General features: G+C 40.4%; 1 protein-coding gene across 1 annotated transcript in view; it reads left to right on the top strand.

Annotated features, from left to right (window-relative positions):
* The first annotated feature begins 637 nt into the window (after window positions 1-637).
* The window catches only part of SHQ1 (SHQ1, H/ACA ribonucleoprotein assembly factor), a 95,602-nt gene continuing 77,995 nt past the window's right edge, over window positions 638-18,244 (top strand). The window contains exons 1-5 of the mRNA XM_025885558.2: window positions 638-898; window positions 5,008-5,072; window positions 7,866-7,988; window positions 8,743-8,903; window positions 16,959-17,071. Coding sequence (XP_025741343.1) covers window positions 756-898; window positions 5,008-5,072; window positions 7,866-7,988; window positions 8,743-8,903; window positions 16,959-17,071 — 605 coding nt within the window. The 5' untranslated portion in view covers window positions 638-755. The remainder of the gene's footprint in view (window positions 899-5,007; window positions 5,073-7,865; window positions 7,989-8,742; window positions 8,904-16,958; window positions 17,072-18,244) is intronic.

Genomic DNA, 18,244 nt, shown 5'->3' with positions numbered 1-18,244 from the left:
TGCATTTCATGTTATCTTCACATCTCTATGGGGCTAGTATTATTGTCATTTTATTTTATTTTAAGATTTATTTATTTATTTGAGAGAACGAGAATGAGAGAGAGAAGGGGAAAGAAAGAGAGAGAGAGAGAGAGAGAGAGAGAGAGAGAGAGAGAGAGAGAGAGTGTACATGAGAGGGGGTTGGGTCAGAGGGAGAAGCAGGCTCCTCGCTGAGCAGGAAGCCCGATGCGGGACTTGATCCCGTGACTCCGGGATCATGACCTGAGCCGAAGGCAGTCGCTCAACCAACTGAGCCACCCCGGCGCCCCGTATTATTGTCATTTTAAAGAAGAATTATCTGAAACATAGATTTTTTAATTTTCCCCGCTGAGAGGTGGCCGAGAAGGGATTCCAACGCAGGTTTTCTACCTGCAAAGCCAATGCTTGTTAAAAATCATCTCTTAGGATCTCCAAACAGGCTTAATGGGTCTAAAGAGGGTTCTTGTCCGGGTTTTTCCAAGTTATGCCCTTGGTTCAATTCCTGTGGTCGGAGTCCCACGCTCCACGCCCTTTCTCCACTAACAGCGTCTAGTCTCCATGGAGATCGGCGTGGGGCGGGACTTCCTGCCCCACGCAGGAGCACTTCCGTCTCGAGCCGGAAGCGCCCTGGCTAGCCGGCTGGGTCCTGGCGCGTGGGGACTTGCTGTAGAATTTGAGTGGCGGGACCGCGGCGGCCGTGAGTGTGAGCGGCTCGGGCACCCCAGTCCCGCGCAGCCATGCTGACCCCCGCGTTCGACCTCAGCCAGGACCCCGACTTCCTGACCGTCGCCATCCGCGTGCCCTACGCCCGGGTCTCTGAGTTCGACGTTTATTTCGAGGGGGTCGACTTCAAGTTCTACGCCAAGCCGTACTTTCTCAGGCGAGTTCCTGCTGTCCGGCCTTGGAAAGAGCGAATTTAGGGGATTGATTCGTTGATTGGTTCATTCATTTTTCATTTACTCATTAGATAGCTGCTTACCGAGGAAGGAGGAAAGAGCGAGGGAGCACTTCTCGATTTAACGATTGCCTTTTCCCGAGATGGCCGCAGGTGCTTTTGGTGCTGAGGAAGCGACCTCGACAGGCCCGCATTCCAGATGCTGCAGGAAGCTCGTTTCCGTCTTAAACTTTGTTAAATCCCCAACGTAAAGAGATTTCGAACCCCGGTAAAACGTGGCGTTTGGAACCTTGTAACCTTTGCAGGTTCTGTCCCGTCAGCCTGGTTCCCGTACCTTGTTTCTGTTGTTTTCGTCCTGCGGTGGTTCTCCCAGCCTCTCCGCTGCCCTGGGACGGTGCGCACTGACTTCCCAGCCGACCGGTCCGTTTGACTTTTCTCATTCCCCGTTCTTTTTAGAGTTGTGTCGACCTCTTGGCTGACCGCTCCCTACTTCTTGATAGTCCCTCCTTCCTTTGACTTCGTTGACACCAAATTAACCTCGTTCTCCTACCTTTTCCTCGTCTGCTACTTCTCTCATTTTGCCCTTTAATTGTGGTGGTTGTCCATGTGCTTTCCTAATAAAAGCTGCCTCTTGAGTCAAGCTGGTTCCTTCACTGGGCCTGGACCAGTTTTACTCAGATTTCCATTAGGCCCTGACTTAATGCACCTACTTGCATATACTGCGCTTTCCTATTTTTTTAAATCTTTTTTTTTTTTTTTTTTTTACTTTATTTGTATCGGGCTGGGTTTTTGGTATCGCGGATGTGGTGATGTCTCGTGTAGTTTATATTCTAGTGGGGAGAGAACAATAAATGAACAAGTAAACATATAACTACAGTTGTGGTAAGTGCTCTCTGAAGGTGAGTAAAGTGGACTGATAGAAAATAAAAGGGAGCCTGTTGAAACGTAAGGTGGCCTGAGAAAGACTTTCTGAAGAAGGTGATATTTAAGGCAAGACAGGAAGAGTGGGAGGAAGATGGTGTGGGTGGTAGCGAACATTTACTGAATTTTTAGTTCAGGTTTATACTTTATGTGGATTATCTCATTTGATTTTAGGACAGTACTACAAAGTAGTTTCTGTTAATGTTGCAGATGAGGGATCAGAGCCCAGAGAAAAGATCTTAAATGAGATAGGAATGTAAAATAAAAAATACAATAACAGAAATTTCAGTAAAAGTAAAAACCACTTTGCTTAATTTTGGGAGTTTTGATGAAGACCAAATAAGAGGTTATGTGTGAAACAATTTAGAGTATTCTTCACACGGACTCATCCGTTCCTTGGGTAGCAGGGGCTTGGTAGTTGGGCACACCTGGGTCTCAGCACACTTAATAGTTCTAGGACTTAGGGCAAGTTATTCAGCCTCAGTTTCCTAATTTGTAAAATGGGACTGATATTAGGGATTCTAAAGAGTTGATGTGAGGATTGAGATCATACATGCATAGTTTTTATTACCATGCCTGGTGATTGCCCAGGCAATCAGTTGTTCAATAAACAGTAGATATTTATTAGAAGGGCCTTCTGTTCCAGTTATCTGTTGCTGCATAACCAATCGAACTTAATGTTATAAAACAACAATTATTTAACTCCCTCGTCCTGGTTGTGTGTCGGGAATTTGGTAAGGGCTGGCCTGGGCTGTTCTGACTTGAGATCTTTAAATCACTTGTAGTCATATGGTGGCTGGGAGGAGTGATGTGAGACAGGCCATCATATAGTGGAGTGGCTGGGGGAGGGCGTCTCTTTTCGTGTACTCTCAGGACCGCCCGATGTAGTGTCTTTGCATGTTCTAGTTGTGATTCCTTTGGGAATCACAGGTGGAGCTGAAGGTTTCAAAGCCAGATATTCCTGGGGGAAAGGCAGGTTCATATCACCTTTTATGACCTAACCTCAGAAATCATACGGTCACTTCTACTTTATTGTATTGGTTAAAACAGTTCCACAAGGCCACTCAGTTTTTTTAAAAAACTAATTAATTTTTATTTTAATTCCAGTATATTTAATATATAGTGTTATATTAATTTCAGGTTTACAGTATATGTGATTCACCAATTCCGTACATTACTTAGTGCTCATCATGATAAATGTACTCTTTAATCCCCATCACCTATGTCATCCATCCCCCCCACCCACCTCCCCTCTGGTAACCATGAGTTTGTTCTCTGTAGTTAAGAGTCTGTTCTTTAGGGGCCCCTGGGTGGCTCAGTCCGTTGGTCGGCCAGCCCTTGATTTGGGCTCAGGTCATGCTCTCAGGGTTCTGGGATCAAGCCCTGTGTCTGGCTCCCTGCTCTTTGGGGAGTCCGCTTGTCTCTGTCTCCCTCTGCCACACCTTGCTCTTGCTCTCTCGCTTGTGCTCTCTCTCTCAAATAAATAAATCTTAAAAAAAAGTCTGTTCTTTGATTTGTCTCTTTCCCCCCCTCTTTGTTAGGTTTCTTAAATTCTACATATGAGTGAAATATGCTATTTGTCTTTCCCTGACTGACTTCACTTAGCATAATACTCTAGATCCATCCATGTTGTTGCATGTGGCAAGATTTCATTCTTTTCTGTGGCTGAGTAATATTCCACTGTATATATACACACCACATCTTCTTTATCCATTCATTTATTGATGGACACTTGCAAGCTCACTCAGTTTTAAGGGGAGAGGACATAGACCCCACAGTTGGGAGGAGTGATGTGAGACAGTCCATCTTTGAAAATACAGTTCACTACAGTATACCAGAGGTGAATAAAACCTCCCTCATCTCCTTGAGGAATTGGGTGGCAGATCTGTGAACAAATAGGATTTCACTCTTATGCGTAAGAATTTATCTCTATACTTACAAAGAGTTTAGGAAAAGAAAGTTGGTATTAATAGCTTACATCTTTGGGACTTACCTACTTCACCAGCCACTGAGCCCTTTGCATTATCCTTTCCTTCTCACAGTAACCCTGGGGTAGAGTCTGTTATTTTTCCCTTTTTACAGATGAGGAATAGGAGCTTTGAAGCTGATTAACTTGTACAAAGAAAGTTGCAGAGGTAGAAAATGGCAGAGCTGGGATTCAATTCAGATTCTGATAGTAAAGTTAATGTTTGTCATTATAACAAGCAACTTTATGCATTAAACTGACTCCTTCTGTTGGGCTTAGAGGGATTTTGGTTTGGAAATGCACTGTAGCTCCAGGAAGCTTTTAAGATCAAAGGTAACTAGGTTGTGAAGCCCTGGTCTTTGGGACCTACCAAGTTTTGATGGTGATGGTGATGGTGATGATGATGATGATAGAATAGGAAGCAGAGGGGAGGGGATTATAGGAGGAAAGGAGCCTCACATTTAAGTTTGGAATGGAACGGGAGCTGGTCTGATAGGTGGTACCAATGAGTCTATATACTTGGTGTCAGGCAGCCATAGAAGTTTTTTCAAAAGAAAAGTGATGGTCTGGTTTCTTTTTTAGAAAAATTCTTTTGGGGCCTCAGTGGAAGACTGACTGAACCAAAGTAAAACTGGAAACAGGGAAATCAGTTCATTTCCTTTAGTATGAAAGAAGGGGAAATCTCTGTATAGTAATAATGAGACTTGAAAAAAACACTTTTGCTTTTTTTTTTTTAAGTAGTAGTTTGTCCAAAATAAACAGTTGGCCTTGTTCTTTATTATAGTTTTCCATTTTTAAAATTCTTTTTATGGGGCGGGGAGGAGCCAATTAGCACACCTTTTTTGAGCCCTTGCCGTGTCAGGCACATTTATGTTAATAAGTCTCTTTTCATTAGGAAGATGAAAGTACTGTAACAATAGTGATTACTAATACTTACTGTGGCTTTTTCTTAAGTATCACTTTTTTTTCAGTATTGCTTTTATTGGTGACTCGGGAGTTTCAAATAGAATGATGAGTCATCTGTGATTCTTGTTTCTCAGCTAGGGAAGAGATGTAAGTTATTTAGTTTGTAAATGTTAAAGAAATGCTGAGGAGAATTGCCTTCTAAAATGGTTGATAGATTTCAGTGGTTAATGTATACTATCACTGATGGTCACTTATACTTTGTGCTTTAAGGACTTAATGAAATCTTAATTTAAATCTGCAGATTAACCCTTCCTGGAAGGGTTGTGGAAAATGGAAACGAACAAGGATCCTATGATACAGATAAAGGTATTGCTTTTGGAATTTTGTTAGTTTTTTCTTTGGATTCTTCATGTTAGAATAACTATGTCATAATCCTTCAAGATATGATGGCGACCTTTAGATGTTTTGCAGATACAGTCTGTCCTGGTCACACTTTATTGTTTCTTAACAAGCCCAGTGCCTATAATTCATGGATTTCTTAACAGGTACAATTTTCTCAGTCCTTTAAAGTACTTCACAGTATTCTTAAAAGTTACTTAAATACTCTGTTTCTTAAGTTTATTTTCTACTTCCCCTATTTTATTTTTCTTAAGTATTTTATTTGTTTATTTGTCAAAAAGAGAGAGAGCACAAGCAGGAGGAGGGGCAGAGGGAGAAGCAGGCTCCCCACTGAGCAGGGAGCTGGATGCAGGGCTTGATCCCAGGACCCTGAGATCATGACCCGAGCTGAAGGCAGAGGCTTAACAGACTGAGCCCCCCAGGCGCCCCATTCCACTACTTTTAGTAAGCATTTAAAAGTCACATTATGTGAGGTGATTGATTACAAAAGATGTGGGTGATTTTTAAGCTCTGAACGGAATTTTTCTTGTGTGCTTTTCAAACTTAAAATCTAATAACATGTATGTGGGAGACAAACTGTCCAAAGGTGGCATTTAGAGGCCGACTGAATTTTCTTTTCATGATTGCTAAGCTCTTCATTTCAGCTAGCCTTGAAATCATTTATTTTGCTTTTGGAGAAGTCACTAGATTTTCCTTTATCCATGGATCTGGAATAAGAACACCTCGTATACTCTTGAGTAATTAATCAAGTGAATATTTATTGACGTCAGTAAACTAGGGTAAGGGAGGAAGGATGGCATGAAAGAGTTAAATGACAAAGTTATAACCCGTAACACAGTGATTAGTGTGATAATGAAATATAATAAAACTGCCTTTCTAGGTAGTAAATCTGCTTTTAATTGCAGTTAAGTTGCATATTGAAACAAATTTATTAAATTTTAAAAGTACCCAGGGGTTTAGGAAGGTTGTATACATGGAAGTATTTGGGTTGAGTTGTATTTGATATACACTTGACCCCTAAATAACATGGGTTTGAACTATGCAGGTCCGCTTATATGCAGATTTTTTCAATAAATATAGTACCATACTGTAAATGTATTTTCTCTTAGGATTTTCTTAATAGCATTATCTTTTCTTTATTATTTTTAAATTTTATTTTATTTAAATTCAATTAACATATAGTGTATCATTAGTTTCAGATGTAGAGTTCAGTGATTTGTCAGTTGCGTATAACATCCAGTGCTCATTACATCATGTTCCCTCCTTAATGCCCATCATCCAGTTACCCTATCCCATCACCCACCTCCCCTCCAGCAGCCCTCAGTTTGTTTCCTATGGGTAAGAGTCTCTTATGGTTTGTCTCCCTCTCTGTTTTTGTCTTATTTTATTTTTTCCTCCCTTCCCCTATGCTTCTCTGTTTTGTTTCTTAAATTCCACATATAAGTGAAACCATATGATCATTGTCTTTCTCTGATTGACTTATCTCTCTTAGCATAATACCCTCTAGTTCCATCCAGGTCGTTGCAAATAGTAAGATTTCATTTTTTTGATGTCTGAGTAATATTCCATTGCATATATATACCACATCTTCTTTATCCATTCATCTTTGATGGACATCTTGGCTCTTTCCACAGTTTGGCTATTGTGGACATTGCTGCTATAAACATTGGCATGCAGGTGCCCCTTCGAATCACTACATTTGTATCCTTTGGGTAAATACCTAGTAGTGCAGTTGCTGGGTCATAGGGTAGCTCTATTTTTAACTTTTTGAGGAACCTCCATACTGTTTTCCAGAGTGGCTGCACCAGCTTGCATTCCCACCAACAGTGTAGAAGGGTTCCCCTTTCTCCGCATCCTCGCCAACATCTGCCGTTTCCTGAGTGGTTAATTTTAGCCATTCTGACAGGTGTGAGGTGGTATCTCATCTTTTCTCTTTATTATAATAAGAGCATAGTATGTAATACATATAGCATACAAAATATGTGTTAACTGTTTGTGTTATTGATAAGGCTTCCAGTTAACAGTAGGCTATTAGATGTTAAGTTTCTGGGGAGTCAGGTTATATACAGATTTTTGACTGTACAGAGGGACAGGCCCTAAGTCCCATATTGTTCAAGGGTCAACTGTATTGGAGTACGGTTAAGTACAATGAAAAGGGTAAAATGTTTTAAAATTCAGAGTAGTAAATAATGGAAGTTCATGGGGGGAGCCTGGATGAAGTTGATAAGCCCGATCAGGGAAAGAAAAGAAGTACATAGATAGAATTTGAGTATACCTTAGACTTCGGGGATATGTCTCTGGAGATCCTAGAGAACTTTATTAAGCTATAATTGCTTTAAGATTTTGTGTGTTTTTGAAACTGCTGCTATTCATTGGATCAGATATCCTGATTTTTTTCCCTTCTAGTCCAGAAGTAAATCTTATAAGTGGCTATGGGCTAATTCTAAGCTACTACCTTCTCAGTCCATTGAGTTTTAGAGGTTTTGCCATGGACTTTTAATATTATCAGTAGGTTAAAGGGATACTGTGTAAGACTAAAGCATTCTGTAGCTTTAGCAGATTAATTAGAGGTGACAGTTGAATCAGTGATTCTGAAAAACCCTATTTGAGCCTTTTCCTATCCTGGTTTTTATTCATAAGGGCATAATTTTGGAGCCCTATGAAATAGAATTATAACTTACCAAGATACATATTTCTTAGGTATATTTGTGAAGTTGCATTTTTTAATAGAGCTAAGTATAAAATAAATTTATTTTTAAGGAATATTTACCATTCGATTGCCCAAAGAAACTCCTGGCCAGCATTTTGAGGGGCTGAACATGTTAACTGCTCTTCTGGCACCAAGAAAATCCAGGACTGCAAAACCACTTGTGGAAGAAATAGGTATGTTTATTGCAGTTAAGAAGAAATAAAGATAAATAGAATATTTGGAATGCTGTGTGTTTCTAGGGGAAAAGGGACTTAGCAGATAGGAAATTGGAGGAAAATCCTTCACTGACAAGGTAAGGACATCACATGAAAATGCAAAAATAGCTTATTTGGTGACATATAATTTAAAGACAAAAAGAACTTTATTGAACCAGTATGTCAGTCATGTTTTTGGACCAGTCAAAACAGCATCTCAGTGTTTTGCAAAATCATGGCCTCTCGAGCTTAGATCAGAAGTTTATAATTCAATGAGTTACATAAAATGAACACCACCTAGGTCAAGAAATGGAACATTTCCAATACCCTTGAATCCTACCCTGAGCCTCCTCCTGGTCACTTCTCCCTCCCTCTTCTCAAGGTTGCCACTACCTTTGGTTTTGCCTGCTTTTGAATTGTGTCTATAATTCAGACGGTATGTGTTCTTTTTTGTCTGGTTTCTTTCACTTCATATTTTTGTGAGATTTATCCATCTATAGGTGAGGTTTATTTGCTTTCATTGCATTTGTCATTTTTGCATCTTACTATCGATGGACCTTTGGGTTCTATTTTTTTCTTTTTTTTTTGGCTATTAAAAATAGCGGGGCTCTGCATATTTTTACACAACCCTTTTGGTACACGTGGGCAGGCATTTTTTCTCTATACTTTCCCCCCCCCCAAATTGTATCTAGGGAATCCAGTACTTGAACATATTAATATTTAACACATTCAGGTGCATCTGAGGTTTCTGAGGGAGGAGTAGAAGAGGAAGATGGAGAATTCGACTGGGAAATTGAACAGTCCCCCTATGAAGAGGCATCTGAAGGTGCTCTGAATCCTCAGTACCACTATGGCTTTGGAAACTTGCGATCCGGAGTGTTTCAGCGGTTACAGGTATATTGTCTTTCTAAAACACCCTGGTGCACAGGGTTTTACCATTCGGATATTTTAATTTCATTTCTGTTCCTATTTGGAGGTTTTTTATGACGAGTGTAGGAGGTGATATATTTAGAGCACAGATCACAGCTGCTTGTGTGCAGTGGTGACACAGATGTTTGTTCCTTTCCATTGCTTAGGCTGTCCTGCCCAGTCATACTGCGCTTACAGATGTCAGATGTCCTGATACGTTCTTTTTTCTCCACTTCATTCAGTATTCTAGACATGAAGTTTCCAAAATACAAAATGGAACTCCTCTCTCCTCATACTTCCTGGAAATATTTGTTTTATACTTCTAAAAAATGAAAATTATTACATGATGTCTCTCCTGTTTTTTAAATATAAATGAGATAGCATGTTCCTCATAAGGGTGAATTTGTGTCTTTTGATCAAATTGTTTAGTTCTTGGTTTACAGTAGGCACTTTTGTCTATTTAGTCTTGATGGGGGTTGAATGTAATCTCTTGTTAAAACCCGATCATTTGTCAGTTAGGCTAAAAAGGAATGACATCACTCTCTCTTCCTCAAAACACATAGGAAATTCTACTTTATTTTAGGCTATGTGGGGAGAATGAAATGGAGAGAAGAGATTTTGAACTGTTTTGTCCCGATGTTATAGAAAATGCATCCTTAGAATGTTATATAATGAAAGTGTGAACCATTAACTTGGGTTTTTTTGTTTGCTTTTAAGTGAAAGAAACCACAACAAACAGCCTTTTTTTTTTTTTTTTTTAACTTTATCCCTGCCTGGGGAGATGTTAAATCGGTCTAGAGTATGGCTTATTGTAGTAAGACATATTTGAATTTACTAAGAAACGGTTTACCTATGTTTTAGTCCCACTTCTACTGTTGTTTATATTTGGGATGACAGGACAATTATTTGACTACAAACAAGTTTTGTTTCCTCTTTGTGAAATAGGGGTAAATTTGCTCACCTACTTTGTAAGGCCATTGAGAAAACTTAAGGAGATACTACATTGTGAAAACTCTGAAAAAAAAAAAAAGAATAGGATGCTAGAAAGACTTCTGCCCTTGAAAAATATAAATGCGCTCGAGACTCCTTAAAGAGAACAAAATTGGGATTTACTTGAGCAGATAATGCTGATTAGATATTCCCTTCAAAACCCTTTTTTTGCTTTTCTGCTGAATTACAGTCTCTCCGTATTCTCTCTCCCTAATCGCATTTCCTGGTCATCTCTGAGGTAGTAAGAATAGAGTCAGTTTTGTCTACAGCAGAAACTACAGTGAATGGACCTCAGTTGGTTAGCCAAGAGCAACTCTGTGGTCAGTCAGTTGTGGGCTTACCTGTCTGAAGCTCTAAATTAATGGTAATTCAAGTCATGCAGGCTAAGTACAGATTGTACATTCAGATGGAATGTCATTTCTGAGGCCAGGGAACTTGATTTCTTGCCACTGCCATTGAGGAAAGATCCTTTCAAAGGATTTCTGTCAGTTTGATGACAAGCTGCTGGAATTCCAGAATGTGAGCCTAGGCCAAGTCCTTTAAGTCACAAGTTCTTATATCTGTTGAAGATGTTCAATAAGTAATTTAGGTTTATTTAAAAAAAATTATTATGAAATATGCTTTGTCTTTCTGAATGTCTTAACCAAGGCACCAAATCTCTAGAGACCTATCACTCAGCTTAAAAAGTAAAACATCTCCATAGTTGGAGCCCCTGATTGTGTCACTGTTTCCCCCTCAGAAGTGAACCACTGAATTTGATGTTTATTATTCCCCAGCATTAAGCTTGATTATCTAAAATCTTTAAACTGTTCAAATTTTAACTGAAATAACATTGCTATTCTAAACAGTTTGAGAGCGTATTTTCCTCAACATAGGGAAAAAAAGAGATCTGCGCATGGGAGAACACTCTGAGGGATGATGTAACTAGTCATACTGCTACTAGTACAGGTTCATAACCCATGTCTGTAGTATTGGTATCACAGAAAGTTCTGGAAATAAACTTTTTTTTTTGTATTCAGTTTGGTGGCAAAACCTGATCTGAACCAATATCTTTCAGTAGTTTTTTAAATCCACTTGGTGTGCATATTCACAAATTTTGCCATAGAAGTAGTAATGTATTTGAATATGGGGGGCTGCCCCAGATTTAGAGGGGGTTAAATAAAATGTGGAATGTATGTATACCATGTTATTCTTTGGAACTCTTCAAAGAGTCTGAATCCTGAAGTTCACCTCTCTCCAGGGGATCTGGGTAAGAGATGTGGACCTCCAGTGTCCATGCATTGACAGCTAACTACTAACTACGTCTCTGTGCCAGTCACTGTGCTGGGCTCCACGTGACCCTTCCATCCTGGTATTGTTGCTGTTGTTTATCTACCTTTTACCAGTGGACAAGCCAGTAGACACCTGTAGGCTTTTAAGAATAGTCTATTTTCTTACATGAATAAAATTAGAAGACTATGGTGTCCTTCCTGACATTAGGAAAGATTTATTTTTATTTTTGAGAGAGAGAGTGAGAGAGAGTGTGTGTGTGCGTATGCGGGGGGCAGGGGCAGAGGTACAGGGAGAGAGAGAATCTCAAGCAGACTCCCTGTTGAGCACAGAGCTGGAGATAGGGCGGGGCAGGAGACCAGAAGCCGAAATCAAGAGTTGACCGCTTAACAGACGGAGCCATCCAGGCTCTCCTCCACTCCTCCCGTGACATTAGGAAATATGAGACGTTTCAAAAATCATGTGAACCAGAGTGCACCCATTCTGGGGTATTCAGTTAGATGTGTTTTATGAGATAGTGGCACAAAAATCTCATATACGTGGTATTCCTCACAGAATTTTTCTGCATTTATGACTGCTCTATTTGTGACAGTCACACCGTTGAGGTTAAAAACTGAGTGCTCATGTGGTTAAAAACTGAGTGGTATGACACTCTTTCTGCTAGTGGAGCTACTGGAAGAAACTGAAATGATTGCTGTGCTAAGAAATTTGAGAACATCTCTTCTATTTTCAAATGACGTATTTAACAAACGTCACCATTTTCTCAAATACTGTTTTCTCACAAGTTTAGAGTTTCTCTTGTTCTGCTTTTGGGTGAGAAAATATCCATGAAGTTTTTGTTGATGGCTCATGTTTTGCTCATTTTTTTTACAGCCTGTTTTCCCCCCCTTAAGTGAAAAATAGCTTTATTTTCTCTGATGATAAAAGCCATATAAATTCATTATGAAAATATAACAAAGAAAGGGAAACATCCATAATTCCAGACTCAGGTATCTTCTTAATTGAATAATTTAACCCTTTATGGGGAGGTTTAGTCTTTCATATTTTTCCCCCTCCCATTTATATTTGCTTGGAAACGTCTATATTTCATACTGATAATAAGAAGAAAATGAAAGTGTTCTTTTTTTTTTTTCGCTGAAACAAATTCTTTTTAACGTATCTCCCGCCTCCTGCTGCCCTTTTTCCTTTCCTTTCTGAAATTGCTGCCAGCCGCCAGGCGCCTTTGGAAGACTGCCCTGGCTGCTCAGAGTCAGGCCTTCACAGCAAGCTTTAGGGCGGTGCTGGCTGCCAGGAGCAACAATCCTAGAGTCTCCGGGCGCCAGCCCAGCAAGCTCCTGGGACCACTGCTGCCGGCAGCACAGGACGCTGGCTTGCTGGCCCTTTCCTTCCCTCCGCTGCACCAGGACCCCGAGGTCTTGTTTCCAGGAGATCTACTGGCCAGATGTGCACACAGCTCTTCATTTTCTCTCTGGAGAATCTCTGCCCCATCTGTGCCAAAACTTAACATAAGCCTGATTTAAATCCTACATGACCTTTTCTTGGCAATACCCCTCTTTAAAGGGCTCTCGTAACAGGGGCCATAGCAGTGCTTTAGAAAAGAGAGAGAATCACTTCCGTTCTGCTGTAGCTGAACATTTCCCAACCTCTTATGTTTCTCCCTTTGGTTGATGGATGCTGTAGACAGATTTCTCTACTCCAGGCTAACTTTGCTTTGTAGTTTGTTCCAGTGCCTCTCGAGGGTCCAGTTGGAACAGGGCCACTGTGTATGACTGTGCGTAGGATGAGTCTGGCGGGGCTTGTACTGCTATGGACATTAATGTTCTTTGGGGTACGTGCTACATAGCTACATGTGGAGGCCCTGAATCTGGAAGCAAGAGGGAGGAAGAGGGAGAGAGGAAGGATAGCTGCATTCTTACTGTCTAATTCCCATTCCCCTGAGAGCAGGAACCTTGTCTTTGTGTTTATTTCTGGATCTCTAGTACCCTGAGCAGGCCCTCGCACAGTATTTGCTGAATGAATGATTTAATACTGAAGGTCAGGAACAGTGCTGGGGATACAGTGAGGAGAAGATTGACCAGACTCCTATCCTCGTGAAGTCTTCTAGTGGGGGGAAAGACAGTAACCATGTAAACAATAAGTAAGATAATTTCAGATAGTGACAAGTGAAGGAAAGGATAGGATGACACGAGAGCCGGGGGAGGGTGGTATTGCTTTGGTGAGGGTGCACAGAGCAGGCCCCTTGGAGGGGGTGACATTTGCAGAGTGTTGAATGATGAGAAGTGTACTGTAAATGCAAAGACTCAGAGTTCTAGAAATGGAAGGAAGTCTGCTGTGTGGCTTGGGGGATTCGAGCCAGAACGGGAAGGTAGGAGGTGAAGGTGAAGTGCAAGACAGCAGCTGGATTGTGCAGAGCTGTGAGCTGTGGGAAGAGTCTGGGTTTTTTTTCAGTGCAGTTAGTATTTTGAAATGCCTGTGGTTCTTTCAGTCCATTTATCCTTTGAAATGTAGAGATACCTATAGAAACTCCCAGATTATATCCCACTTGTGACCTTATAGCTGGTCCAGGTGAAATAATGAAGTGGCACATTTAGTCCCTATTTTTTTCTTTTTATTGCTGTGGGCAAGTAAGGAAATGGCAGGGGAGGGAGGATAGGTATTCTCAGGAAGGTGGCCAGTGAGTAACGAACAGCAGCTAACTTTATTGAATCTATCAAGCCCTGTACTTGATGCCTTACTCATATATTATTTCATTTAATCCTCATCACAGCCTGTGGTAGACAGAATGAATTTGCTCCTTTCCACCCCATTCCCCAAGATGTCTGTGTGCCAGTCCCAGGAGCATGGGAACATGTCACGTTACGTGGCAGAAGGGACTTTGCACATGTGATTAACTTAAGGATCTTGTGATGGGAAGATGATCCAGCATGATCCAGGTGGGTCCTGTCCAATCACAGGGTCCTTATAAAGTGGAGGTAAGAGAGTCAGAGTGGAAAAAGAGAAGGCCGTGTGATGATGGAAACCGAGGGAGGAAGGGCATTGTCATGGGGGGCTACCAGCCAAGGAATGAGGCAGCCACCCTCCAAGATGGAAGAAGCAAAGCAAGGGATTCTTCCTTAGAACCCTGAGAAGGAACCAGCCCTGCCTTCCCCTCATTTCAGCCTAGTGACACTGGCTCTGGACCTCGGAGCTCCAGAACTAGAAGAGGATATGTTTGTGTTGTGTTAAGCCACTAAATTTGTAGTAACTTGTACAGCAGCAAGAGGAGAGTAGTACCCAGCCCCATGATGGAGGTGTGACCAAACACATTCACAGAAAGGAAGCTGAGGTTCAGGGGAGGCTGCGCAGTTAGACTGGAGCAGTCTTTGTCTGACTGCACAGTCACAGTTTCTCTGCTGCATCAGGCTGCTTTCAGAAATTGTGTGTGTGTGTGTGTGTGTGTGTGTGTGTGTGTGTGTGTGTGTACACGTATGTACATGCAGAGAACTCCTTGGGGCAAGGAGGAAAGAAAGTGGGTGACTCAGGGGTGCTGGGGAGAAGGACTTGGGGTCCGTGGGCAGGAAACAACTGTAGTAGTCATCTAGCTAAGGTGAGTCCTGTGCATACAGTACAACTCGACTTCTTCCCCCAGGGCCTACGTCAGCACACAGCTCTGTGCTTGTAGGAGGTAATTTCAGGCGGGCGAGAGTAGGGAGGAGAGGAAGAGTCCAGGTTGTCCTGCTTGGGGAAGAGATGTTTCTGGCGGATTAAAATGGAACTCTGAAAGCATTTTCCCACGGAAACATTGCCGCGGGGTTGTTAAACTCTTTGTATTAAGAGTATTCTATTTAAAGTTTATTATGAATTGAATAAACTTGTGGGTTACCATGAGCACGTAACTACTATTTATAATAGTATTTCTGTAGGAAAATACGTTGTTAATTTCCCAAAAGTGATTGTAAAGGAACTTTTGGAATGTAAAATTTTATTTGGGGACCACCAGTAATCAGGTTTCTGCCTAGAATGTTTGTAGTTAGAAGTATTAACATGTTCTGGATGTGACTTCTACAAAGTTCTGTAGACCCTTTCTCAGTATTAGAATGTACTTAGATTAAACGTTGATACTACTTGAGCTAAGTGGATTGTGGTAGGAACAAGAGAGTTTTTTTTTTTTTTCCTTAAGGCACAAATTTTGATTGTGTGTGGGGGAGCGGTGGGGGGGAAGTGTGTATCCTAGTGTCTTTGGCTTCTTCAGTTTAGCTCATTTCCTTATAGGGAGTTTACCTTAAAGCTCTCAACTCTAAGCCCAGTTATTAGGCACTAACTTGTCTGTTCCATTTGCAAATCTTGTTTTCAGTTTGACTCTACTCTGTCAAGTTATTTCCCTTGATTTCTTTTAGCTAATACTGTTGAAGGTTCTAATTCCATACTTCTCAATTGTGGTCAGTAACTGGAATGGGGAGGTTGAAGAAAGAAAATAAGGTGTAGCTTTAGGAATATTATGCATTGTGTGAGGTTTCTTGGCTTCATAATTCCAACCAAAAGAAAAAAGCTGGATGGTATCCCAGATACTTTAACTACTCTACGTGTTTTCTGTAGGATTTGGCCTAGGACACATGGTACCTATCAGTTTGTATACATCCAGGTTAAGATTTTTATAGTGAAGTTGATTATTACTTAGGATTAGATTTTTAAATTTGAAAATGGAAAGTCATATACATTAAAATTGCCCTTAAAAATTCTTAAATCTGCTTATAGAGTAGAATGCACACAGTTTTGTATATAAGTTTTATTTGGTAATCCTTATTGAGACCAGCTGAGTTGGACCTTAGGAAGAAACAAAAGGAAAGTTTATGTGTAGATGTTCAAACCATTGATATTCAAACCATTTTGCCTGTTAAAAGAAGACAATTTTCGGGGTGCCTGGGTGGCTCAGATGGTTAAGTGACTGCCTTCGGCTCAGGTCATGGTCTCCAGGTCTTGGGTTCGAGCCCCATATTGGGCTCCCTGCTCAGCGGGGAGTCTGCTTCTCTCTCTGCCTCTCCCCACTGCTCATGCTCTGTGTCTCTCTGAAATGAATAAATAAAATCTTAAAAAAAAGAAGACAATTGTCAGTGATACGGACTTTTATTTAACACTTCAGGAGTGAACGGTCTCCATTCAGAGAATTGCAAAATGGGGCCAAAGGCAGAAAGCTTTTATAGGATAAAGAATAAAGAACAAAGGAGAGAAAGAAAGGAAATATCTGATTGGCCAGATCATCCACCTTGTCTTGGGTGAGAGAGAACAAGGAAGAAAGTATAGTGCTCAAGGTTGGCTTGGCCTCTGGAGATTGGCTGACTGGATGTAGTGCATTTCTGGTCAAGCAGAGATTTACAGGCACATAAAAGTTATCTACATTTCTGTTTGCTGATGTGGCAGGAGCACCTCCATCTTACTGTCTAGAAATTTATTTAAATATGCTGTTAATACCTTGCACATTTCTATGAGTAAATGGGGAAGAGTTGAATTCAGTGTTCCTGCTTGCTTGCACGGGGTTTATTTTTTTTTTTATGATGAACTTTTATAGTTCTAATATATATTGACCACTTTATTGTAAGGATTAAATGAGATAATTTATGTGAAAGCTTCCAGCAGGGCCTGGCAAGCAATAGGTGTTTTAACAAATATTTGCTGGATTTGAATCGAAATGTCACAGGTAATATGATCAGATGGTTCCTTTGTTTTGGCCTTTTGTGTAAAATTAGATTTTTCAGTGATGAAATGGGAGATAGCAATTATTCTTTTTTTTCTGGGTGTTCTTAGGATGAATTGAGTGATGTTATTGATATTAAGGATCCAGATTTCACTCCTGCAGCTGAACGAAGACAGAAACGCCTGGCTGCTGAGCTGGCCAAATTTGATCCTGATCATTATCTGTGAGTATTGAGTTTTTTGAGGATTAAATAATTGACTTGACATTGATTTGAAAATTTTTGAATGTCTTTTTAAGTATGCTAGGCATGTGGTTTTAGGATTCTAGAAATTAGTGAGGGCTCAGAACCTTAATTGACATTTGAATTAACCTACAAACTTATGTCTCTGTGATCTTTGTAAGATGTGCTTCTCAGTAGGTCATTCTGGCAACAGAGAACTCTTAACGTACTACTTTGCCAGGCTTAAAAGTAGAACACCGCATTCATGAGAATATTTTTAGTTCTTTTCAGTAGACTTTTTGTTGTAATTAACAGTATATGTAAATGAAAAGATGTTTCAATTTCTTTAAGAATTTGAATCTACATGTACTGCATTTCTTGGCTGATCCAGGGTTTTCCCAACACTTGATCTGTGAGCACCTGTAATTGAAGATCTGAGTCTAATTAAATAATTATTCATTGTGGTAGGGTATAAATAAATTCTAATTTTAAAGTTTTGCTGTATTTCCCATCTGCTTTAATTGTGTCTTTCGACATAATGCATCTCTGTCAGGCTTGTATTTGCCTAACAGACTTATCTAGTTAATGGATAGTTAAATAATCACTTGAGACATTGTGATGTCTCTTATTGACCATGATAGTAACACTTCTTCCAAGTAAGGGATTGTCACCTGGCCTCTGTGGATGCTAGACTGTTGTAGGATGTGAGTTGTATAGTGATATAGGCCTCAATTATTATTTTTCCCAAGCTCTGGGCCAACAATTTCTAAACTGTTATGTGTGCAGCTATAATCATCATAGTCCCTTATTTTATATAGTGCTTTCAGCTTACCAAGTGCTCTCAAGTGATTATTTAAATCAGTTCACATTTGGGGAAAGAAGGTTAAGGGACTTGCCCAAGGTCATACCACTACTAAGAGGCTTGGTTGAGACTTGAAAAGAGTCGTTCCATTTGTTATTTTGTATTTCCTTTTCATGTACACTATTTCAGTTTAACTGCTTTTGCTCTTGTGATTAACATTCTATCTCCTGTGACACAGTGGGAGACTAATTGGAATGGCAGAAATATATCTTGTGATGTGCAAATGCATTGAGTGATGTGTAGTGATAAATGGTCGAACCATTCAACGTCCTGGGGGGAACTGGGTAAGAGCAGGGTATGTTATATTTTGGAGG

The sequence above is a fragment of the Callorhinus ursinus genome, unplaced genomic scaffold, assembly GCF_003265705.2.
Source record: "Callorhinus ursinus isolate GAN/ISIS: 27379988/994484 unplaced genomic scaffold, GSC_fseal_2.0 scaffold15, whole genome shotgun sequence".
NCBI lineage: Eukaryota > Metazoa > Chordata > Mammalia > Carnivora > Otariidae > Callorhinus > Callorhinus ursinus.
The sequence above is the reverse complement of the archived record's forward strand: the minus strand, read 5'-3'. Positions and strand labels throughout refer to the sequence as shown.